This window comes from Falco punctatus (genome assembly GCF_963210335.1).
Source record: "Falco punctatus genome assembly, chromosome: 2".
Classification (NCBI taxonomy): Eukaryota; Metazoa; Chordata; class Aves; order Falconiformes; family Falconidae; genus Falco; species Falco punctatus.
The window spans coordinates 24,928,737-24,954,499 of NC_137581.1; the positions used below are offsets into that span (position 1 = coordinate 24,928,737).

The 25,763-nt window shown below is 36.4% G+C and overlaps 1 protein-coding gene across 2 annotated transcripts in view; it reads left to right on the forward strand.

Moving 5' to 3' along the window:
* The window catches only part of BRCA2 (BRCA2 DNA repair associated), a 40,980-nt gene that overhangs the window by 3,128 nt on the left and 12,089 nt on the right, over nucleotides 1–25,763 (forward strand). For both annotated transcript variants that reach the window (XM_080377489.1, XM_080377488.1), the window contains exons 4-18: nucleotides 902–1,004; nucleotides 1,786–1,838; nucleotides 1,944–1,984; nucleotides 2,082–2,193; nucleotides 3,794–3,849; nucleotides 4,788–4,902; nucleotides 9,157–10,338; nucleotides 11,212–15,960; nucleotides 17,142–17,234; nucleotides 18,670–18,739; nucleotides 19,132–19,550; nucleotides 20,488–20,678; nucleotides 21,279–21,466; nucleotides 24,910–25,080; nucleotides 25,378–25,729. In XM_080377489.1, the coding sequence (XP_080233615.1) occupies nucleotides 902–1,004; nucleotides 1,786–1,838; nucleotides 1,944–1,984; nucleotides 2,082–2,193; nucleotides 3,794–3,849; nucleotides 4,788–4,902; nucleotides 9,157–10,338; nucleotides 11,212–15,960; nucleotides 17,142–17,234; nucleotides 18,670–18,739; nucleotides 19,132–19,550; nucleotides 20,488–20,678; nucleotides 21,279–21,466; nucleotides 24,910–25,080; nucleotides 25,378–25,729 (7,895 nt within the window). The remainder of the gene's footprint in view (nucleotides 1–901; nucleotides 1,005–1,785; nucleotides 1,839–1,943; nucleotides 1,985–2,081; nucleotides 2,194–3,793; nucleotides 3,850–4,787; nucleotides 4,903–9,156; nucleotides 10,339–11,211; nucleotides 15,961–17,141; nucleotides 17,235–18,669; nucleotides 18,740–19,131; nucleotides 19,551–20,487; nucleotides 20,679–21,278; nucleotides 21,467–24,909; nucleotides 25,081–25,377; nucleotides 25,730–25,763) is intronic.

Genomic DNA, 25,763 nt, shown 5'->3' on the forward strand with positions numbered 1-25,763 from the left:
GAAGGGAAGATGGCTATTGCCAAAGTTTACCTGTGGCTGGCCTGAGATCTCCTGGTTTTCTTAGCTAGAGCCAACTGGCTCGTGTATCTAGATTTTCTTCTTGTGAAAACAAGAGCGTGGATGGAGGCTGATGGTTTTCACCGGGGTATGGTACTGAGCTGCAGCTGTGCTGTGCATGTGGATTTGGGAACTCGGAAGCCGAGAGAAATGCAGAAACCTAGGTGTAATTTCTGATACAGAAGTTGTTTGGAAATATCTGCGTAGGAATTCTTTTGAGTAGTTGCTTGTTCGTGTGAGAGGCTCACTCTTCAGAGCATTTTGCTGCTTTGATGGGCATGCTCTTTCTCTTTGCTTGGACATGCATAGTATATAAATAGCTACTTCCACCAGTGGCGGTGCCTTCACTAACAGTTCCATAAATAATTTTTCCTTTATACTGCTTATTCAAATCAAGATGGGTATGCCTCAAGTAAATTTGAGGGAGAGCTGGTACAAGCACACGTTTGCATGTATTGAGTTTCTCCTAAGAATAGCTTCTGCAGTGACAAGAAAGGCACAATATAGTATATTAAAACTGAAATGGAACATTCAATGACTTGAATAATATAAAGGAAATAGACTGCAACACATCTGTATTAAGTGAATAAAGTGACATAATGAGGGTTTTTTTGGCCATGCATTTGAAATGTGTTTAGCATTGTTTGGATATAGAATTTGAACGTGTTCAAAACTCTAGAGAAGTAAGTAGTGTTGGGTTTTTTTGTTTTTTGTTTTTTTTTTTTCTAAAAACTAAAGGTCAGACATTGCATAATTTTTTTAAAGCTTTTTTTTAAACTTCAAAATTGAAACTGTTACTTGTAGTTTTGCAAAGTTGTGTTGATTATTATATTCTGTATTGTAGGCAGAGAGAATTTGTTAAGCCCAGATATCACAAGAAGAAAAATAGATCAAGAAAATGAAATATTTGTTTCTCCTGGTACCTGCTGCAACTGCCTTGCTGCTAGGTATGCTAAATATGTCAACACAATCATAAACTAAACTGCACCTGAAGAAAAAAGCAACATTAAATCCACCTTATTTGACTGGTAGACTTTTTCAGAGCAGTGACTAATCTTGTATGTCCAGTATGTTTTTATGATACTTGTAGGTAGCTAAGTGAGTTGAAAATAAAATGCTAGCTAGTTTTGAAAACTTCCTTGCTTTCAGGCTTTCTTCCTTTCTATTTTTCTATTCCTTCACAGCTGGCATATAGCATTTGTTGACATTATTTCAGCTTCCCAAATCCCCAACATACTGTGCAATGTGTCCTGTACTTCTGAAGTAGTAATTTGTGAAGTATTTATAATATTTACTGAGGGTTTTTTACTACTAGCCTTGACTTCTACATTTAAATTATATTTCAGATAAATCCGATCAAAGTACTCATGTTGTTTACAAGAACAGTTAAACTAATTAAAATAAATTATGCCAATTTTTGTAGTTTCATATAGCTATTTAAAAATGCATGGTTATGTTGAAATCTGTTATGTGTCAGACAAATCATCACTGAAAACTAATGTATTTAAAAAAAAAAAAAGTATTTTACAATTTGTCATAAACTTATGGTAAGGTTTAAAATCCTGACTGATGGTTAGGAGAAATCTGTTTTATTTAGTCAGGGAAATAGCCATTGTTGCAAAGAAAGAAAACAATGGAGGTAGTAAGTAAATATTTCAGATATTATGTATATTATTTTAGAAATTGAGAAGTGAAATTAATATTTTTATATTTGATTTCATTTTGCAGTCCAGCTATTGTAAGGAATACTTATAGAACACCTCAGAGAAATAACATGCCTGGTTTGTATTTTCAATTTTTGGTTTTACAAAATATTTGACATCTGTAGATATAAATCCTTATGTCTTGGGAATTATTTAATTACCTTATTACATAATGTTTTTTAGGACCATATGGAAGCTTGTTTTGCACACCAAAACTTTTGGAGGTAAATATTTTATTCTTGTATTTTGTTTCCTTTTTCCCCTCTGAGTAGTTCATTTAGAATTCTGCATATAAATAATACTTGTTAAATATATTCCTAGGCCAGAACTCCAAAATGTATTTCTGAAAGCCTGGGAGCAGAAGTGGATCCAGATATGTCCTGGTCAAGTTCTTTAGCTACACCTCCTACACTTGGTGCAACAGTCATAATAGGTATTTCTGAAAATGAACGGTTGCTAACAGTTAAAAACTTCTGGGTTTGACACACTGGAAGTTCACTTGGTGTGAACTGTTGTTTGGTTGGTTGGGGTTTTTTTCATTAAAAAGGGAAAAAACTCTTATAAAGTGAAGCTTAGTGGGTGACTATATATAATGCAGCCCTGAAAGGAAGAAATTGTGTCATTGCTTTCCAAAGGTTTTCTTCCTTTGTATAATGTATTAGGGAATAAAGATATAGCAACAACATAGCAAAGCATAGAAAGAGGATTAGATAATGATTGCTTTGCAGTATTGCAAAACTAGATACTATTAGGTTATGTCATGTGATTGTTTATGAAGTCTGAGAAGGTAGCCTGTTGAGTAAACTGTCCGGAAGCAGTGCTGGCTTCAGCATTTTCAACCCCTCTCGCTGTGCCTACCATCACACTGATGCAGTGAGAGGGACTGAGATACTGGTCCAGTTGAAGACCACATTTCCAGGACAGGGCAATTCTTGGACCTTATTTACTATGCAGCTGCACAAACAGCTGTGCCACCATAACTGTAAACAAGAATGAGTGGGTGGTAACTGTGTAATTGGTAACTAACAGCAATGCTAAATATCGAGCCTTGACTGGAGGTGTTGCTGTAAAAGGGATTTCATTAGCATATGGTAAGCAAAATGAAATTTGGCTGTATGACTTTATGGAAAACCCTGAGAAAATGGGAAGACCTGGATGTCTGCTTTTCTCCTGACACTGCTCTTCCTAATGTTGTTAAACTGTCACTGTCTAAAGCATGCAAGCATATAAAAGATACTAAGAATGAATGCTAGAATACCTCTTGGGAGGGAGGGGTGGTACTATTTACAAGACTACTGAGTTTGTGCCATTTTGGGTGTGTGTTGGTTCAGAATGATGTGACCTGAAAAGAAAGGCTGGGGGAAGTACCCATAGCTGATTATTGTTTTGCGACATGAGCCGTGGTTTGAGCTCTCATTCTTCCACTTCCTAGATGAGCCTGGTATTTCATAGTAGTGATGCCCACTCTCTGCTGTCTGACACATGTGAAAGGGAAGAGCGAGTCATTTGGTTACTATATGGAATCTAGATGCCATGTCTATGAAATGTTGTTTGAATAGACACTTCTTCAGGCATCTTAAAAATAGGGTTCACTTTCTCCTGTTGTAATGTAGGTGAAAGGTATTACTGCTCTTGTGGGAGGAAATGAAAAAAACCCCAGAATTTCCTGACAAAGGCTTGAAGATCTCATCCAGGTCCTTTGACAGAAAAATACCAGGGAGTGGTGCCACGAATAACTGCTTGAAAGTGGAATGGCAATGGTGGTGGTCTCAGGGTGGTAACTGGTCTAACTGCGTAGCAGAAACAACTTATGATTTAGGGTGTTTTGTGCTGTTATGAAGCTGCTTTTGTACCCTGTCTTTCAGTCTCACATGGCAGAACTTTTAGCTAGTTTTCAGTAGCTTTTTGTTTACGGATTTTAATTGCGTTTAAAATAATCCAACAGAAACCCTCCCAAAACACAACCATATTTGAACACGCTCAGCAAATTCTTTACGAGCAAATGAATTTACTTGTGTGTCTTTCTTCTAAAGCTAGAGAGGATGATTCCATATCTGGAGCAAAGCAACAGGATGAAAGAGCTGATATAGTAAGTAGCTTTAAGAGCTATGCTGTCCTTTAATTTCACTTAAGCTATCCAGTTACATGTTTACGTTTCTTGAGCCAAGAATTGAAAAATCTGTCATTTTCATTCTAGGCTGTCCTATATAGCTATTTTTGAAACTTACTGCTCATAAAACTAAACTTGCAAAACCTGGCTGTAGACTGTATTCTCACAAATAACCTCCTTTGAGGAATGTTTTTGCTGTCTTAAAAAAAAAACCAACAAAACCCACCAAACACCCTCAAACAACAAAAAAAAACCAAACAACCCCACTTGGATTCTGCAGAAGTGAGTAACTCAAAGAGAAATCAAACCTAAGAATTGCAATATGCTACTTACCTGTGGGTTTGTTTGGTTTTCTTCCTCTTATGTCAAAGTTTTGGGAGTTATTTGGCAATAACATCTTGTGTTCAACCCCTACACCAAGAGTTGAAATTGGGCATTACTTTTATAGTACTGGGGAGAGTTCTTGCATAATTGTAATTCTACTCTGCATATATGAAAGCTGAGTGATTAATCAGACTGAAAACCAAGGATAGATGCTAATAGGATTCAATTATAAATTTACATTTGATTCTTAACTACTTGAAACTTCACAGTTAAACCATTACAAGTTAGAGTGAGCAAAAAGTCTTTCTGCTTCCTCCTGTCTCTTTTGTTCCTTTTTTTGAGAGGCTCACTTGCAGTTAGCTGCTGAACCTATTTACAGCCCTTAATTTAACTGTAGGATGGAACCTGATTTGCATTGAAAATGGGGTTTATCTGCTTATTTATTTTCAAGCGTACCTGTGAAAATGTTACCTTTCACTTTAAGGCATGCAGCATTATGCAGATACTGCAGTAAATGTTCTGAGTTGCATGTTTTACTATTAAAGTAACACTTACTGGTATGTAATGTAACAGCTTATGTCTTTGGTTTACAGATTTTGCACAACTTTTTTTCCAAATATGACAAATATCCTGGGGTGAGTGATAAAAGTATGCTATCTGTTCCAGAGACAGTTAAGCCGAATGCTGAAGATGATGTCAAAGATTTTGGTATGCATTGATGCTTTACTACTGAGTATGCTTTGAAGCAGGACTGAGGGTAAAGTTACACTGGATGATTTGAGCTAATCTTACTGCGTATTTCCTCTGCCAACTGTGTACTCCTACTTCCTGAATTGATTCAACTTTGTAAAACTGATCTGGCCTTAAAGGGAATCAGTTTTGACTGAGTCAGTGAATTAAATCAGGTTACCATGCCAGTGGATGACAGCCAGATTAGTACTGGTGTAAGTGAAGGCATGATGCTGTATGGGAGAGCTGAGAGAGAAAATGGTACAGTGTCAACAGGGAGCAAGACTACTACTTCTAGCTATTGAGTAGGTTTGTCATGAAGTTTCACCCAATACTTGTTATTCTGTGGTGAACTTGTTTTTTGTTTTTTAATCCTGCTATATATACCTTTAATTCATTTACTTCCTATTAGTAATTCACAACTACTACCTATCAGTAGTTCAAAACATGACAAATTGGGCCCCTTAGGATGAGAAAGACACTGAGGTGCTGGAGCGTGTCCAGAGAAGGGCAGTGAAGCTGGTGAAGGGTCTGGAGCATAAGTCTGATGAGGAGCAGCTGAGGGAACTGGGGCTGTTTAGCCTGGAGAGGAGGAGGCTCAGGGGAGACCTCATCGCTCTCTACAGCTGCTTGAAAGGAGGTTGTAGCAAGGTGAGGGTCAGTTGCTTCTCCCAACTACCAAGCAATAGGACAAGAGGAAACGGCCTCAAGATGTGCCAGGGGAGGTTTTGATTGGGTATTAGGAAAACTGTCTTCACCGAAAGAGTTATCAGACATTGGAACAGGCTGCCCAGGGAAGTGGTTGAATCGCCATCCCTGGAGGTATTTAAAAGACTTTAGTTGTGGTGCTTAGGAACATGGTTTAGTGGTGGTCTTGGAAGTGCTGGGTTAATGGTTGGAATTTGATCTTAAAGGTCTTTTCCAACCTAAATGATTCTATGGTTCTATGAAATCATTTAGGAGAAAGAAATGTTTATTTTTTTAAATGAATGCAGAAAATACTCAGCAAGGGAACAAAATGTTTTCATTCTGTGGTCTCAGATCATGTTAGTGGACAAGTGAAAATGTACACTTCAGCGTGAGTTTCTTGATTTTTGTTGAGAAATTATAGCAAAGGGGAAGAATATTAAGAGGCATTTGTTCAGCACATGTGAGCATAAAAGGGTGCTGTAGAGGCCGATGCAAGCTAAACAGGATGGTATATCCTTAGGATTGTATGTCTCCTTACCTGTATCAAATGGGCTGCCCTAAAAATAGTTCAGTGGTACGTGTAAAAATTGTGAAAGAATCAGTTTAGAATTTGATGAGAAGGGCCAGGAATGCTGAGGTCAGGAGGCATTGTTGCTTGGAGTGACATATACTGCAATTTTTATCTTGTAGGTTCAAACGTGCTGAGAAAACATAATTGGAAGTAAACATATCCAAGTATCTGTAATCAGTAAAATACTTCTAGAAGTTAAGGACAAATTTATGTCCTGTTCTGTACTCCAGAATAGCTTATTACATCCCATACTGCAATAGAGAAGGCTAGTTAAAACAGTATCTGATTAAAAATAACAGGAAGAAGAAACCACTTCTCTAAAAGTACAAAATACTTTTGCAAATGTTTTTCGGGTTTTTTTTCACTTGTATCTTCCCTTTTTGATAGTAGTGAACTTTGCATTTGAAGGTGCAATATAAAAAGGATAGCTCAAACCTCCATATGTGTAGTTTTCAAATGTGTGTTTTCTCTGGAATAGTTTTGTATGATTGTGAGATACAAAACATATCCAATAAAATTGATTGTTTCAGTAAAAGAGAATGAGAGAGAGAATACTGAATTGAATATCTACGTGATTTTAAGGATATGATGAAATTACTTATATTGTACTGGTTGTGTTCTTTATAGCAGTGAGACTGAATACATGCACTCAGTCCAAAGTACAAGAACTACAAAGTATTTAAAATATTAATTTTTTTACTGGATTAATTTGGCTTTCAGTTGTAATAATTGGGGGGAAGCGGAAAGCTTTTAACTTTTAACTGTTTACTTTTAGTATAACCATGGACTGAAAGGAATGTACTCTCATGTAATAACACTTCAGAATTTTACAAAAGGAGCCGAATTTGCATATAGTCATTAAGTATACTCATTCATAAGCCAGTCATTAATTCCTAAGGTTCACGTCCCTAGTTTAAGGAAGTCTAAGACTGGTCTAGCAAGCCTTAAGGAAGTCTAAGACTAAGCTTTAGGTATTTGGCCCTTGTAGCAGAATTCACAGCTTTGCTGTAGGTATATAACCATGGATTCAGAGTTAAGTTGCTTCAAAAACAGAATAATCAGTATGTTGACTGGGAAGCTATTTAAATTGAAAAACTAATGGGAAACATGAAATTCTGTAACTTACAATTTACTCTGACATGTTGCTCAGAACTTGATATTTTAACTCTTTAATTCAAGAAGGAAAATTGCATCATTCATTCAGTTTTTAACCTTGATCAGAGTAAATGGTCTGTATTTAACCTCAGTGGCTAGAGCTGTTCATGAAGTAGGAGAAAAAGGTTCAATACCCTCTGATAATGACTGCATTCTAAAATGGGGCAGTATGTTCTAACAATCGGTTAGTATGTGACTGCAGAGTGGAAACATCTAACTTTCAGAAATATCTAAAGCCCCTCTTTTCTGAGTATTATCTACCCAGAAGGAGAGGCACTGAGAAAACAAATTAGGTAGCTAACTGCCAAGTTAGGGCACTTACTGAGAAAACACTGTTGTGCAGTCTTTTTTTTTTTTTTTTTTTTTTTGGAGTTGTCATTTCACTGACCCTCTAGTGAGATTAGAAGTTAAAATGAACTTCCCTGTCAGTCTACAACCAGTAATTTTACAGTCTCTCAGATACTCCTGGTTTTCTTTTTCAATTAAAGGTAATGGGTCCTGTTTAAATGAAACAAATACATCTGTGTGTTTTTAGAAATCTCTGTTGACAAATTATTACAGGATAAAAGGATGTGTACATGGGCGTTACTCCAGAGAAATGTAATGAGGAAAAGGACTTGTACACTCAATCTGTAGTGTTACAGTTCTTTCCTTTCCGTATCTTGGTGATGCCTTCTGCCACTCAGGCAAGAAACAGATGGTAAAGAGAATGATTAACTGTTCAAGAGAGGTGATGAGAGAAGTTGTTTTATGCCTGTAGTGTGGGCATGAAGCCTTAATGGCTGTATTACAAATAGTTGGATATGTGTGAACAAGTATTGGGAAGTCTATGGACTTCCAAATGGCAAACCTTTTGGACAGTAGATTATTTAGAAGTTTTGATAGGGAAAACTATAGAATTCTAAATTATTGAAAAGGCTGATGGAAAAGTTAAGCTGTTGGCTGTGAGCCCAAGGAAAACAGAGGACAACGATGGTTTCTAGGTGATTCATTATTTTTTTTCTTTGATATGAAAAAGCCTTAAAAAGTACTTTCAAAATAAAACCTAGCTTTCTTTTTGAATGTAAACTATTTTGATAGCTGGGTCTAGTTTCGTACATTTGAGAAGGTAATATTTTATTTGGTATGTGTAAGCTTTTAAGGCTGTCTAAAAAGTAGAGTTTATGTTATTTTTTCCGCCACTGCATATTATTTCTCTACACAAACAAAAAATTCTCATAATTTTTCTGATATTTGTACCAATCATGTGGAACTTCTTAAAAGCTTCCCAGTCAATTAAAAAATTGAGGTTATTCTATAAATCTTTCTAGGTACTATACTATTCTATATCAAATCAAAAGTTTAATAAAATAATCCTTAAATAAGTTTCCTTAGCTGCCAGTTATAGACAAAAATATACAGCTTCTTAAGGTTTTTAGTGCCTATCATCAGGTATAAATTCTGGAAGGAAAACATCTAGACTTTTATCTTGTAAAGTTTACTACTCATTCTTTTGTCTGTAGGGGGGAAAAAAATAATCTTTTGAGACAGCTAGGTTTCATCTTGGAAACCTGCTTAACCCACAGTCCTCAGGAGGCCAGGGCATCTGCATGTATATCCTTTGCCTCCTGTTTCCTGTAACAGCTGCTGTTGGAGGGCAACCTCTACTTTAAAGACATGTAGATGTGCCTTTCCAAACTCTCTCCTGAGTAAAGGAAATTACCATAAAATTGAAAGCTGTGTTTACCTAAAAAAATGCCAATGCTGTTGCCAAATTATTTCCTAAAACTTGATTTTTTTACTTCTTTTTCTCTCCCCATCTTCTCTAAACTATTTAGAGTCGGAGATGTTAGATGGCTTATTTGGTGAGATGAATAGTTTTGAGGATACATTCAACATGCCTGCTAAGTCCAATGGAACTCTCCTGCTGATGCCACATGGTCTGGATGCAGTAGAGAAATGTGAAATAAATACAGATAAAGCTCGAGGAAAGGGGGATGTTTCTTCTGAGCAGCCTAACAGAAGAAAGACTGGCATTTCACAGGAAATGAAAACAACTAACTGGACTGAAAAAAGCCACTCTATTGAAGTGAAGGATTCTTTACTGAGAAACACAGATGAAGATCCATGGGATGGTAAAGCAGCCTGTTTAATAGGACAGGAAAATGAGTCTGAGTCCCTTAGGATCACAGGAGATGTGTGTTCTGTAATGCAGAAGTCATCTGAGAATGAGAAGCCTGTGAAAGAAGATGTGCAGTCTTCAAGCCAGTGGTCTCAACTGAACTTATCTGATCTTGATGTAACTCACTTGGAAATGTCTGTTTGTAGCTCTTCACCCTCTGACTTACGTAGAGAGAAAAATTTAGAAGAGAAGTCAGTACTAATAACCGAGGATGATATTCTGGAAACATCTTTACTGAATACTTCAGACTTGATAAAAGCACAAAAGCTGTTGAGTATCAATTTGTCAGAAAAGTGCTATGAAATGAAAAATTCTGAAAACAACCCGAAATTGGAAGTAACTCCAGTCAATTCAGTGTGCCTGAGCGTTCACGATCCAAAGTTAATAAAAGGATGTGCAGCTGAGAAGGTTTCCAAAATGAGCTTCTTAAACTGTAATTCTTTTTTAATTAAAAGTACAAATGTCATGGAGTATTCCGTAGTCTACAATGGCAGCTTTTCCACGCGTTTAAAGGCAATTTCTAAATCTGTCATAACGGATGTTGTGTCTCACCCACTTGTATGTGGTGCTACATCTCCAGATAACTGCAATGACCTGCATTTAATAAATAGAGAAAATACTCCTACAAAGTCTGGCTTTAAAAGCCTGAATATGTTATCCAGCTTGAGAAAGAGATCCAAGAGACTTATTTATACACTAAATAATACTTTACTTTATCAAGAAGAAAAAATACAGAAAGAAGTAACCTCTGAATTGCCTATTCATCCTGTATTAATGCACTCGGAATCTGATTTGTATGAATTTAAAGGTTGTCGTGTGGCCAGTGTTGATAAGCAAGGTATATTATTGAGCTTTTCATCATTTGAGGAGGATTCTTTACTTATTAAGACTCTCTTATGTAAATGTTTCAGATAAAATTGTGTAAAATCCTGCGTTAGTGATAAAGTAGCTCTGCAACTGGGAATTAAGGTATGGAATAGGTCTGCTATAATAACAGTGGCAGAACAGCACTATTGTCAAGTAGTTTGATGCCAACTTACTGGTTTAGTCTCAGATTAGTTTTTGGAATAGAAACTTCCACCTTGAACTGTTACTCTAATAAGGAAACTTAGTTATCTTTGTCAGTGCTGTTTAGGCACCCATAGTGTTGAGGGCCATCCTGTCCGAGTTGACAACTTCTAAGAAATCATAAAGAATGGCAAAGTTGTATTGTTTTTCTAAAATTAGGGGGTTTGAGACTATACATCTGTTTCTTACAGAAGTACAAAATATTTTAAAAAACAAAATGTATAATGAAAGCAAACACATGCTCCTATTTTTAAAAGCTGTTGTTCTTGCTGGAAAAATAACGTTAGGATTTGAAGTACTTCTCTTTAAAGTTTGAAACCCATTCCTTGTGTCTCAACATAAGGATTTAAGTCCATCTCTTCAAATTTTATTACAATTAAAAATCAATTGTTTTTCAACTGATAACATTAACTGCAGCCTACTCGCTTCTGGCTATTAGAACATGATTAGATTAAACAGATCTCCAATCTTGTCAAGGCATTCACATTTGAAAACAAAATTGATATTTATGGTATCACTGTTAAGTGTGTGTGGAAATGATCTTAAAGGGCCAAAATTTTAGAAAAATTTGAATTTGCATTTGTTTGAATAAATGAGAACTACTTTATTAACATGGTTTTCTCTGTAATGTCTTCTCTTGTAGACTGCTTGCTTCTTGCTGAGAGGAAGTGTTTGCAATCGAATATCAAGAAAAATAATTTCAGCACTTGTACTTCAAAAATGGATGTAATGGGTAGCGCATGGGATAATTCCTTCAATGATAGGTTGAAGCAACAAGATCAGAGAGGCTTGGAGGGAAATGCAAGAGAAGATCAACCTGCTATGTCATTAAAATGCATAGAAGTATCTAATACACAGAAAGAAGACACAACAACTTTAAAAAGTAAAATAATTCCAAATACAAAAAGTAAAGCTCTAACTTCCACATGTCTAATGGCAAGAAGGTGTTCCAGATTGCTCCCTAAAGGCTGTTGCTTAGAGAAAGGTGAGGAAGATAAGTACGTGAGTGCTAACATGAACAATGGAGATACTGTACTTCAGAGCCTGAAAGAAGAACTTGTGTGGTCTTCTCCTAGGGATAATGAACACTTGATTGACGTGCACCGTGACACTGTATCTGTGACAAATAGCAGTTGCAATAATACTCAGAGTCAGATCAGCTTTTGCATAAATGGAGTCAGTAGTGATTGTTGCAGTAAAATACCAACGGGTAGAAGGCATGCTACAGACTGGCGGTCAGTAGTTGATGGTAGAGAAGTATGTGAACCTCTGGGAATAAACTACTCAGAAAATTGTAGTATTGGATTAAGACAAAGTGAGAAAACGGATGCAGCTGCCTGGTCAGAAGTTGTAGCCGACAATGAAGAGCCAAAGTCAGCTGAAAACAAGGAAAGCCCTCAAGCAGCTGCTTTCAATAATGTAGCTGTAGAGTCTGCTAAAGAGTTGTTAGATTGTATAGATAATAATTCTTTAAATGAAGTAATTTCTGAAGAAGATAAACAATTCGTACCTATGTATTCCAGCAAAAACCCAAATGAGAACCTGAAGAATAAAGGGAAGTCACCAGGAAATCTTAATGCTTGCAGTTTGAATCTGGGCTTTGGTGGCTTTCAGACTGCTTCCAATAAGCAGATTAAATTCTCTGAAGTCAGTATAGCAAAAGGCAGAATGCTTTTCAAAGATATTGAAAATGAATGCTTTGAAGCCTGTTCAATGCAAAGAGTCAGCAACTTTTCAAATAAGGTTAAAAAGGCGAATATATTTTTCACAGATTCAGAAAGCAAGTTGGGTGGTAATTTATCTGATTCTTTAGATTCACAGACAAGTTTTCTTAATCCCAGGCTTACACAGTTTATTCCACATAAAGTTGGCTTGTGTAAAAGCTTTCCTAGAAGTCCACAATCCTTGCAAGAAACAAATCAAACCTTGACAGCAAGCCAAGAAGCTGAAATTGCTGAACTTTCTAGTATTCTGGAAGAAACAGGTAGTCAATTTGAATTTACACAGTTTAGAAAGCAAAGTAACATACAAAGTCATGCCTTTCAACAATTCGGAACTTTAGAAACATGTGGAACAAAGAACGTGGAAAACATTTTTGAAAAAAGGAAAGATGCTGATTTTTGTAGCACTTTTAAATCTGAAAATCAAGTGAAAAATGACAAGTATTGTACTAAGCAGGAAGACACAAATGAAGACTTAAAAGTGGTGGAATATGAAAAAGAAAATGCAGTGGTTTTACATAAAAATGACAAACAGGTTACTTTTACTAACTTAGACAGAAATAAAAGTAGAATATCCAATGAGAGCTTTCCAATAGCTAAACAGGACTGTTTTTCTAATTTTGTAGGCTTTACTTCAGCTGGAGGTAAAAAAATAAATATTTCTAAGGCAGCTTTGAACAGATCTGCAGAGCTCTTCAGGGACTTGGAGGATGATGATGACTTGTTTAAATCTTCTGAAACTAGTACTAGATGTCACAATTCAAATGGGCATATGTCTTCTAACTGTAATTCTGTCAGATGCCTGACAAAAGAAAACAAACAAAAAACTGTTTGTGTTTCAGACTTCAAAAGCATAGATGCCATTCCCCACAATACACAGGAAAAAAATGATGAAAATATTACTACACCATTTAAGGAAAATACGGAAAATCAAACAAAAAGATCAATAAATGATACTGAAAATGTTCATTTCAGTAGTACTAATGCTATCATCAACAGTCTATCATCTGTTAAAAAACATAACCAGAATCTTAAAACTTCCAAACAATTTTTGAATCAAGGAGATGGCCAAGTTGAAGGCAGGTTGCAAGAAGACTCATTAGGTGTAGCATGTCTGGGAGATGCTGTTACAACTGCAGAAGAACATAATTTAAGTATATCAGATACAGTGGAGAACCTGTCTCCTATTGAGAAGGGAGAAGACAGAAAGGAAGATGAACGCTTGTCACAAAAATTTCAATCTCCAGCTGGTGGTGATATATCCAGTTCTGATGCAGCATTGGATCATTCTCTACACTTGCTCAATATACAGTATGGAGGAAGAGATGTAAATGTTTTGGGCAACTCTGATAAACAAAAGATAAATTGTGAAAGTATGGAAGATGACACCACCCATGATAAGAAGCTGTTACTGAATGAAAGCAGAATAAAAATAGGTTCTTACCATCGTCATCATCAAATACCTTTTGAGCAAGAGGTGAATTTTGAAAAAAATCAAGTGAAGGGGAGTTACCTAACTGGTTTTCATACTGCTAGTGGCAAGAAAATAATAATTGCCGATGGGTTTTTGGTTAAAGCTGAACAGTTTTTTGCAGAAGATGTTGATGTAGGAAGGGAATATAATGATAATTTTGAGAATCTCATAAAGAAAAGGAAACATGGTAAGAACTGCATAAAAGACTCTGATTTATGTATTGAAAGCATTGCTCAGTGTGATCTAGAAAAACCTGGAGATCAATTTAAGCAGGCAGTAGAGAGCAGTCCTGTTAAACGCACTGTGGTTCTTGATCCTGTTGAAGTAGATACATCTGTTAATCTAGGTGAAGGTTGTGAAAGAAGTTTGGTAACTTCATATGCACATAAAAAAGCTGATGTCAGACCTGGGGAGTCAGAATTTGAATCCCTTGCTAGACAGGAGAGTGATACTTTAAGTAGAACTTATTTGCCTAAAGATGGAAAACTGTTTGCAGAGAGAAAGATGGAGTACTCCCTAAAAAAGAGCGATGATTCAGAAAACATACGTGATTTTCCTGTGCACTCTGCTGCATCTCTGCGTTTAATGAAGGTATCAGATAACCTTGAAGATAATTCTGTACCTGGAGATACAAAAACCACTTTTTTTGTTGAGTATAGTAACAATAGATCTAATCAATCCTTCCTCTTAAATTCAAAAAGTAGCTCTGTGAACTGTGACAGTAAGAAATTTGATTTAGAATGTTTAAATGAACCTTGTGCTGATACAGACTGCTTTGCAGACACCATGGTTAATGCTTGCCAAAACCAGTCACGAGTCAGTCTTCCTGAAGATGAAAATAATTTAACCAGGTTAAAAGAAACAACACTTAGTGTTGAAAATCAAGAGGGTAATCTGAAACAGACTGTGTTTAGTACAGCAAAAGGTAAAGCTGTTTCTGTTTCGGAAGGTGCATTAGCAAGAGTCAGACAGATGTTTCAAGATGACTACAGTGAATCTGTAAAATATGAAATTGAGACTAACTCAAGGACTGAACAAACAGAAGTTGCTGGAAATTCATTTGTCATTCATGCTGAGTGTCCTAATTCTGCTAAGTTTTTTAATGCTACAAGAAGTGAAGAGAGTAATTCAGCTGCATCCCGTTTTATTAAAGTAAATGTAAGTGTTAGTGAAAATGGTCACCAAGGTACAAACACATTTGCAGATGCAAAGTCTGTTTCAAATTCTCAGAAGCGATGCTTTGAACAGAATATTGAGACTTCAGGGCACTTGCCTGTTCCAGATAAGCAGATAAAGCTGACAGATTCTTCTGTGAGCAGTCTTGGATTTTTCAGTACAGCAAGTGGTAAGCCTGTACAACTATCAGAAGAGTCACTCCGGAAAGCTAGACAGCTCTTTTCTGAAATGGAAGGTAATCATTCAGCCCATGTACAAGAAGACGTTTTAATTGAGGAAAATGTTGAAAAGTCTGAAATGTGCACTGAAGTAGTTCCTAGGAAAATGCAGATAGTGTTACCAAAAGGGGAAGAGAATGCCAGCACTGAATTGATTTCATATCCTGCTTTTGGGTTCAGCACTGCAAGTGGAAAGCAGGTAACTGTCTCTAAAAATGCCTATCAAAAAGCAAAGGCAATTTTAAAAGAATCTGATGACTTTGTAAGCAGTGGGCTTTGCATTAGAGATCAGCTGAGTTCAGTTAAAGAGAGTGGTCAATGTATAAAATCTTTAACTGATAAAGTGAACTTAGAATCCAAAGTTGAGAAAAGCTGCAATGAAGACCTTGAATTAAAAAACTTCCACCCTGAGGAAATGAAGTCTTTTGCAAGCACTCACCATGTCAGAATGCCTGAATATATATCACATAGTAAGAAAACCAAGCAATTATCATCACTTAAAAATAGCTTTCAGCAAGAGGAGACTAGACCTTTTGGAAAAGGGCAGCTGAATCTGGGGATGAAAACAGAGTCTGAAGCAATTTCATGCAGAGCTACTGCTAAAGGACAAACTAATCTTCTCCAGACTCCAAAAAACTACTTTGTAGTGGAGGCTGAAGAAAGTGCAAGAGCATTTATGGAAGATGATTTTTCTGATTCTGGAGTACAAACTAATGCTGCACGGACCTTCAGTAGCAGGCTGGATAAAAACTTCCAAACGAAGACCCTTGGGAAGAGGCACTATGAAGAAGAAAACTCACTTGGTAGGTCTTTATTTTATAGATATTCAAATCAATTTCTGCACAATGGGTTGTTTGAGATTTTTTTTTGCATATCATGTTGCTTTTTAGGTTGTATAGAATTTTAAGTTCTTTCTTCAGGTGTCAATGACAAAAATTCTTGCTGCAGGTGATAGTTTCTCTTCTCTTTCCAGCCTTAAATGCACAGTATAAGCTAAATTTGCAACTAGTAATTTTGAGAGGTATGCAGGTTTTGTTGTTTTATAAAGTTATGGAAGAAAGCTGCTGCTCCTTTTCTGTCTGAGCAGACTTCCTTCTGGTTTTTTTCTCTGCATGAATCTAGTGTTTTTTCATTGAAAAATGAGTAGCAGCATTTCCCTTTTCACCTTTTTGTGCCTTGTAGGTGAGGACACAGTTTCACTTGTATTGAGATTGCTGGTCTGGTAAGAATAGTTGTTGGTCTAAAAGCATGGTTTCTTGCCATCTAAAACTGATCTGTCTCGGGGCTGTGTTGGTACTTAATGTTTGCAGTCACTCAGACCTGTTCAGGGACCTGGGCTAGATGAGAAGTATTTATGGATGGGTAGATTGCAACAGTCGCTGCCTGGCTGCACAAGTTCAGGTACAAAGCGGGCAGGCTACTTTCTGGGAAAGTTTAAGTAGTTGTGAAAAGGCAGATAAGACTCTTACCAGGTCTAGCTTGAAACAGCAGTGCCACATTTGAACCACATCCATAGTTACAGCTTCTGTAAAAGATGCGTTAACCTCCGCTTCTTTAGAATTCTGCGGGGACTTTTATTTGCAGAAAGTACAGCTGTGCTGCCAGCTGAAGTCCGCTGTGGTGCACTTTCTGAAGCAGACTGTCTTGAGTATGTTTGATGACTTAAGGCTCACAAACTTTGAGTTGGATGGAACAGACCTACTGTCCACAAAAGATTCTGCAGCAGACTTATTACATCTTGAAATCATTCTTGGTAACGTAATATGCAGTCATTCTGTACAGAAGAGACTTTTGCAAATTGTGAAGTAGCTCTGTGTTCAAAAAGGCTCTTGAATACAGGTGTGTGATCTGAAAACTTGCTACTTCTGCTTGCTCTGACTTCTTGAGTGGGTTTTTTTAGAAATTAAAATTACAGTATACAGCATTGGGAAGAAAATGAACTTAAAAGGAACATCACTTTTAAAAATCTGTGGTTTTGTCCTAGGAGGACCTCCAATTAAGAGACAGCTACTGCTTGAATTTAACAGGACAAAGAATCCCCCCAGATCCTTGAAACCTTCAGTAAGCACCCCTGATGGTAATTTTAGTCTTTTTTGTGTTCTAATTGGTAATCTGATGTTGGTTGTTATCTTTAGAATTCTTCAATTTCAAATAAACTAACATAATAAGATTGCTTAACTGCTTCTTTTATCAATATAGTCATGGAAATTCAGGGTAGCTGCTATAGTAATGTTTCCACTGACTTGAAATCACGTGATTAATGGTATGCCTTATTGTGTAGAATCTAAATGTATTACAGTGTACTACTACTGCAACAACTTGGGTTAATTTTCACCTTGGTAGGAATTCAGGTTCTCACAATCCTAAATTTCATAAATTCTAGTCTCAGTAGGAAGAATATGTTTTATTGATCTGTAATTTCTAAGTCAAAAACTGTATCTGCAGGAAAATGAGAAAGATACTGGGAGTTTTATCAGAAAATAATTTGTGAAGACTATAGTTACTGATAAGTGCCTACATTACAGATACTTTTCGTATTTTGAGCTAGTAATACGGAGGCTTATGAAAGTGGAATCAAGGTTTTAAAGTTTGAGTTGATGCTTTCTGTGAAGCTAGTTAGTGATTAGTATATTAGCATCGTGATTTTTTGGCTACAGCGTTTGGTTATGGGATAAACTGTGTTCTTTAAGGAACTTGTTCTAAGCACTGCATGCTTTCATCTAGGATTCAGTAGTAGGATTCTTTAAATATATTGGTGTAACCAGTATATTGGTTCCTGAATGCTGTCCTAAATCTGTTCAAAGCATAAGCCCCGTGATCTGAAGTTTTAAGTGGAATTTGTAAGTTGCTGCCAGAGAATAATTTCATACCCTTCATATGTTAATATTACCCTACTCTGCAGCAGGATTTTAAGTGTTATTTGGTGGAACAACTGAAAAGAGTTCTAATCTCCAGTACAGTCTTTGACTTCCAGAACATGTGGCATCTTGTACATATGACTTCTCATCTGAAACTTCCTTCTTTGTAGCCTAAGGACATATAGGACAAATTAGTTCCAGTTCTGGGCAGGCAGGATTTAGTTATGTTGGTCAAGATAAGCATGTCCTTCAATGTTGGAAAGAGGAGTTTGTGCAAATGTACCCATTTCTGTTACTACTACAAAATAAAAAAAAAGTTGAGAGTTCGAATTGAATGGTGAGTCTACCTGGCGTTAAATGTATGATAAACGTTTCCCTTTGAGAAGCCTAAAACATCTTTCAAGCTCACAAACAGGAACTTTTGAGAGTTCAGTGTTGTTGTCATTTACCCTTTAGATCTGTCTGCAACTAGTGTGAAGATGTCTTATACAAAGATTTTAGCAGGGGGGTGGGAGGGGATGAGAACAAAGCTATTTAAATCTACTCTGGAAATTTTTCTATATATTTATACCATTAATATAGAAAAAAAAGTACTGTAAATATCTATCCATGTAATGTTACATTTCAAACTTTATTTTTCTAATTATCTTGCAGGCATTTTCAGAGACAGAAGAAAATTTATGTACCATGTTCCTTTAAAACCCATAACATGTCAACCTTTTGGGTGAGAAACTTATAATACATTTTAGAATTCTTCTAATGCAATTTCATAAAATCTCACAAGCCCTTGTAACTTTTTAAAAATACATGGTAATAATTTGCTACCCAACTTTATAAAAGTCTTAATAATTTTACTTCAAAATAAACAAATTGCCATATAATAAATATTGCTGCAGTAGACCAGTGAGATGCTAAACAAATTTTACACTTGTTTTTTTGTTTTCTCAATAGTGGGAAATTAAGTATTATGTTTTTAAAATGTTAAAGACTGATACTTCATCTTTGCTTTGAGGTAGTGTTGAAAGTTGTGTCACTAAATTAAGAATACAAAAATCCTAACAAAGTTTTCTGCCAGGAAGCTGCAACCGGTATGTTTAAATGTTTTAATCTCTGTAGGGCTACTAAAGAACGACAAGAAGTCAAGAATCCTAACCTTACTCTACCAGATCAAGACTTCAAAGGATTAAAATCTAAACCTACCATTTTTCAGCACTGTGCACTAAGGCAATCTTCAAATGCTACTTCTGGGTTTTCTACTCCATGTAAGGCCTCAGCAAAAGAGGGTGAAGAAACAAGAAGTTTGTACAAATCTGGCAAAACTGCTAAAACTTTCATTCCACCCTTCAAAACCAAGCTGACATTTTCTACAGGCGAACAGGGCAGCAGCAAAAGATGTGATTCACTGATCAGCAAAAATCTGACTGAAAAGACAGAATTGGGTCGGATCACAACTGAACAAAATATTGCTGAACCTCAAGATCACCAGTCTTACATCCAGCCCATAGCAGACACTGACCTAGAAAATGGCAAATCAGGTATTTTCAGATTTTGATCACTTAACTATTGCGAATACTATCAAAATCAAACCTTTAGGGGTTTTGCATATTATGACAGACTTTTTTTTTTTAAATAAAAAGAAGCTTTTTTTTGCAGGAAAATTAGGAAATAACTGCTTTCCTACTGTTTCATGTTACACTGCTGATAAAGCATATGCAACTCATCTCTGAAGTTAGTTAAGAACATGAAAAAACTTGGTTTCACACAGTGCTTCACAAACAAGATGGCTTATGTTTCATTTGATATTTAATTTTATATACCTCTTAAGTAAAATATTCTAGGAACCTTAAAGACTAGCCTTGCTTCATTCAGTTTTACAGAAGCTTGTTTTCATTCTGTTCTCTAATTAAAATGTAGGCTTAACAATATAAATGGCTGTGTCATTTTCAAAGAGGCAGAGTTTAAATGCTCAACTGTTTGACTTCAGCATGTGGGCTTATGCCTTCCGAGCTCTCTTGAACATTTCAATGTGTATAATTTCTGTAACTATTACAATCACATAATCTGGACTTTTTCAGAAGGACTTACTGTTTGTATTTGAACAGGTGCATGAACATTTGCAGAATCAGATCCCATATTTACAGGTGAAAATCTCAGGATTATGACTTTGTAGTCATCAACTAATTTCTGTTCATTTGGGGTTTTCTGTGAAGATAGTTCAGTCTGAGAAAAATACGTGTATTTAAGTTGAGTTCAGGGACTTATTCATTTCATATCAATATTAAAACACCTTCAGTAAAGACTGCTTTTTAAATGCATTAGTTTTGAAGAATTAGACATTGCAGTTTCTAAAAATAGAGTGTGGCTTAGAAAATAATGCTTTTCTTAATCTGCTTGTATAGTGTGACTGTATATCTTAAATCAATATATACTCTTAACGGGTTTTGATGTTTTGGAGGTTTTTTTAATTTGCAGCTACAGTCAAGATGATGACAAATCTCCGCTTTGCCAGAGATCTACAGGATATGAGAATTAAAAAAAAATATAGGCAAAATATTAGCTCACAGCCAGGCACCCTTTATGTCATGAAAACATCTGCAAGAAATAGAATCTCTCTGAAAACTGCAGTAGAAGAGAAATCTCCTAGGTTTTACTCTATGGAAGAGGTATATTGATCTCTCTTTACTGTGTCTTTCCTGGGATGTGTTCCTGAAGAAAAGCAAACAAAAACTCAGTAGCTTTTGAATAGATAAATTCTTCAGTTTTGAGATAGGTATTTACAGTGGCTGTTATACCAGCTGCTAATTTTTAAGTACCTTTGCATATCCACAGTTTTAAAGATTATTCCAAATAATAAAGTCATAAATGTCTCTGTAGTGTTATAATCAAACAAGAAAAACATCAAACAAGGAAAAAATCCCACAATGATAGTTGCTATTGGCTTTTAACCCACATGAATAGCTATTTTAAGATAATGGTTAAAATTTAAGCTTAGCGAAGTGTATCAAAGCCCTCTTGCTTTTGGTACAGTGAAGGTACAAAACCTATGGAATTTTTTTAAACACATTTAAAGCACACTGATGCTGTTCTGCTAAAATAATTTCTGGGAATTCCTCTGTTCTCTTCGGTTTACATACAGAATTACAAGGTCAGGCAAAAGCTGTCTCAACCTCAAGGAAATACTTTATCTGAATTTATAACATTAGATATAAAAACTGTCAGCTGAATTCTTACTGTATTATTTCTTTTTCATCCAATTTTTTCAGCTGTACACATACGGTGTTTCAAAAAATTGCATACAAGTTAATAGCACAAATGCAGAATCTTTCCAGTTTCTCATCAAAGACTTTTTCAGTAAGGAGTATTTATTAGCTGGAAATGGGATGCAACTTGCTGATGGAGGATGGCTAATACCTACAGATGACGGAAAAGCTGGGAAAAAGGAGTTTTACAGGTACTGTTACTTATGAACTTGAGACAAGTATGGTATTTATGAGTAAGTAATTCTGCTATCCCCTAGAATAAGTCCAACACAGTGGGCTTTTAAAGCCTCTGACTATTTTTTACTGTGCATTTTCAGTACACCTCTGCTAGTGTAAATGAAGATGCGGTAGGGTTGTCAATTTATGATGTAGACTAATGTTAGTGATCCTCACTGATCATTAAATAAAAGAGTCAAAGTCAATCTGGAAAATTCTGGGATTTCTTCAACAGTGTAAATAGTCTCCAAAAATTACAATTTTCTGTTAATTCAGCACTTACCACTTTGTTTAATAGGTTTTGACTTCAAGTGGAAAAGGATTTACCTTTGGGCTCTAGAGTTTCTAGATGGGAATGAAGGTTGATTGGGGAGGTGCTTAGGGCTTCTTTGTCAGGACAGGGATGAAAATTTTTTTCAATGTAATTTTTTTTTAAAGCTGACGTATGATTTGAATGAAGCCAAGACTTCAGTAGCAAAACTCACTGATCTGTTCAAGCTTTCCTTTGAGTATATGTAAGAAGCAAAAAAAGAAAAAAATGCACAAATAACGCTTGTTCTTGCACTCTTCCTAGTCCTTTTATCCCTCCTTTTGCAGGTCATTTCAGATGAGCTGGAAAAAAAGTTTGAGTGCATCTCTCCTAACCACTTTTGTAAAAATTGTTTAGTTTTACTGTAAGCAGGTTTGCACCTTTAACTTAATGAAAAGCATGTGCAATAGAACAAGGAACTACCAGTGCACTGTTGTTGCAGCAAAACTTCAGAAAATATTAAGCATTAGTTTCTGACTGACTTGGTATATTTGAGGTGCTCTTTTTTTTCAAGTCAATGTCGCTGTTGGTATGCATTCATACAAACTCAAGGCAGGGATGTGTATTTGAGTAGTATTTGTAGTCAAGCATGCATTGCCAACCTATGTAGTATCAGAATTCAAGAAGTTTGCAACATTTACTTCCCAGTACCAAAGTGTGACAGAGACAGGTCTGTTCCAAACTGAAGGACTGCTTTTATTTGAAGCTTATCTACTTATCCAGCCTGTATCTATCACCAATTCTACGATAGAGAGACTATAAGAAATTATCAAAGTCTTGCTAACATACACAACATCCACTGCCCTCCCCTTGCCCACAGCACCCGTTACTTCATCACACAAATCAGTTGGGTTGGTTAGGCATGATTGACTCTTAGTAAATCCATGCTGGCCATTTCCAACCACCCTCTTGTCCTTTGCTTGTTTAGAAGTGGCTTTTAAGAATTTTTGCACGCTACTCTGAAAGTCCTTGAGTCTCTCTAACAGTAGAGTTTGTCTCCACAGGTTTTTTCTAAATCCTGTAAGGCAGAGTTAATCCTCCCACAGTTTCCATTTTGCACCCTGTAGCATCGCATGCCCCAACTGTTTTATGGACAGCTATGGGATGTGTAGGCATATGGTATTGTGTAGTCACTCAGAGGCAGAGTGTGCAGAACTTGACCTAACTTGTTACTTGTCTGTTTCCTCACCATTTGGCAAGTATTCTGCTAATAGCAATACCGTCCCTGATTCTGCATTTCCTTCTAGCGGTGACATGATTGTTGAGTGTTTTGGGGATCTACCTTGCTTGATGGAATGCTCATAAAAGCATTTATGGTAATAAATAAAACATAAAAGACATGTTCATCCCTGTGCAGTTAACGGTGCAGGACCTCTTGCCTACATGTCAGTCTTCTGGAGTTGTGTGCATTTTTAGAAAGCATGCTGCTCATTTTTTATTTTTTTTTTCTCATGTGAAATTGCTATTTCTAGGCTGACAAGTAACACCGCTACACAAATTAATAGGAAACGTGAGTTTTGAGGTTGTTTCTGTCAAGAAACAGTAGATCTCTGGGAACAATCTGCTGCTTAAGCATGTTGGACGTAATCTTGATCATTTCCACACAATTTTCCTGATAATGGGAAAGGCATTAAAATATTTGCACAAAACACCTTATGCCTAATGTGCCAAATATTGGCCTTTTAGGCCAGTAGGAACTTCTTGTTCCAGAGGCAGCTTGTCTTAATAAATCATTATCAGATGTGCTCCTGATTCTGTGATCCAGGCCATCAGGTATATGGCTTTCCCCACATTCATTTTTCAGAAACAGAAGAGAGAAACCACCAACATACTACTAAATACCCCAGAATAGCCACAGTGGTTTTGGTGTGAGAACCTGCTCTGGGTGGCAGTGTTGTTCTGACCCTGAATTCCAGACAGCCTCTTGAGCAGTTTGTAGAGGTTGTTCCCCAAGAGATTGGCTTCAGTTCCTGTATGTTTTCTGGATTTTGTTAGATGTTAAAGCATATGCTTGAGAATAGATACCTACTGGTTGGTCAGCTGAATCAGCCTTTTTATCCCTTTAAGTATATTAACTGGATCTCCATCAACTAGAATATATGGGTCTTCATTTAGTTGTCTGTATTTAGAATCTTAATCTTGAACTGAATTCTGTATTCAGCTGAGTTGTATTGTCCTTCACAAAGGATTACAGAGTGTCTCCTAAAGTCTCGAGATTGATTTGCTCTCTTCTAATGTAGTAGTAATTAATTTGATGGTCATGTCTGCTCCATATCTTCCTATATATAACTTTTTGGGGTTTAAATTGTCTCTTTTCCTCAGGCAGCTGCAGTACAGTTCTTAAAATCTTGAGGCTTTATGACAAGTTGGAAATTGACTTTTTGATAGGCCTTAACTTGTGTTCTAATAAGTCTAATGGCTTAGCTCTTTGAATCTCTGGTCTAATTCTTTCTCTTCCTCCTTGAATTAAATGGCCTTCCTAGTGACTGAGAGCTGGGAAAAAACAGATGTTTCCAACCCAACTCATGGAGGTCACAGTGGTACAGCTTGGACTCAACACAGAATGAAAGTCTATTTCAGTGGTCACCCAATGGAGAGAAGAAAGTTCTTCAGTAGCAATTGAAAGCTCTTTAAAATGTGTTGTCCACATGCATGCTTTAAAAAAAAGAAACAAAACCAGAATATCCAAACCACAACTCCAGAAACCGTGAAGTTAGAGGGGGATGGATTGTAATGAGCTCATCAAGCAAGCAGGGGAAACTCCAGGGCTGAAGGGGAGCAGAGCACACTTCTGTCCCTCTATGCTATGTGCATAACTGCATGAAGCAGAGAGAGCATGCCCCTGGAGCTACTGCTAGAGTCGAAGTATCCATTTCAAGAATGTGTGCATCTATGTGTGTGCGTGCTGCCAAAGCGTATGAGGACAAAACTTCAGTATTCAGGATAACTGGATCAGGTTATGGAGCGTAACCTTCCTGTTTTCACTGTAATAAATATTCCTTTGTTAATATTGCCTATGTACATATGCTGAATATAATGCTAGGAAGAAATATGCAAGTAAAAACTTAGAGTGAATTTCAGGTTAATTAATTAACAATTTATCTGCAGAGCCCTCTGTGACACTCCTGGTGTGGATCCCAACCTAATAACGGAGGCCTGGGTTTACAACCACTATAGGTGGATTGTATGGAAATTGGCAGCCATGGAAGTCTCTTTTCCACATGAATTTGCGAACAGATGTTTGACACCAGAAACAGTACTGTTGCAGCTGAAATATAGGTATGTGTATAGCAATGTATTTGGAGTCATAATTTGTGATACTGTGCTTTCTAGTTCATAATAGTACAAAATAAGCACTTCTACCTTGCATTTACTGTATCAGAATGTTTATATTGTTAAACTTATGCATATCAGTATTAAAAATTTACAGGGTCATATTTGCAAAAACTTAGATAATATTTGCTTTGCTACAGTGTAACTTCAGTCATGTAGATGGATTTGCTGCAATTGTTTCTAAGGAAAAACAATGATGGATTTTGTTTGCTTTAACAAAGTGTCATTAATTCTTTTTTGTAGGTATGATTTGGAAGTTGATAAAAGTAAACGATCAGCAATCAAAAAAATAATGGAAAGAGATGATGCGGCAGGTAAAACACTTATACTGTGTATTTCTAAAATCATATCGCTAAACACCGTTGCATGTCCTAGCAGTAGCAATAAGAATGCGGAAAGTAAAAGAGCAGCAGCAATAATTGAAGTTACTGATGGCTGGTATGGGATTAGAGCTCTTCTGGACCCGCCTCTCAAAGCTTTCTTGCACAGAAGAAGGCTGACTGTTGGTCAGAAGATCATCGTGAACGGAGCAGAACTCATTGGCTTTCAGAATGGATGTACGCCACTGGAAGCCCCAGATTCCCTTATGTTAAAGGTAAAACAAAGTATTAGTTCAGCTCGTTTGGATG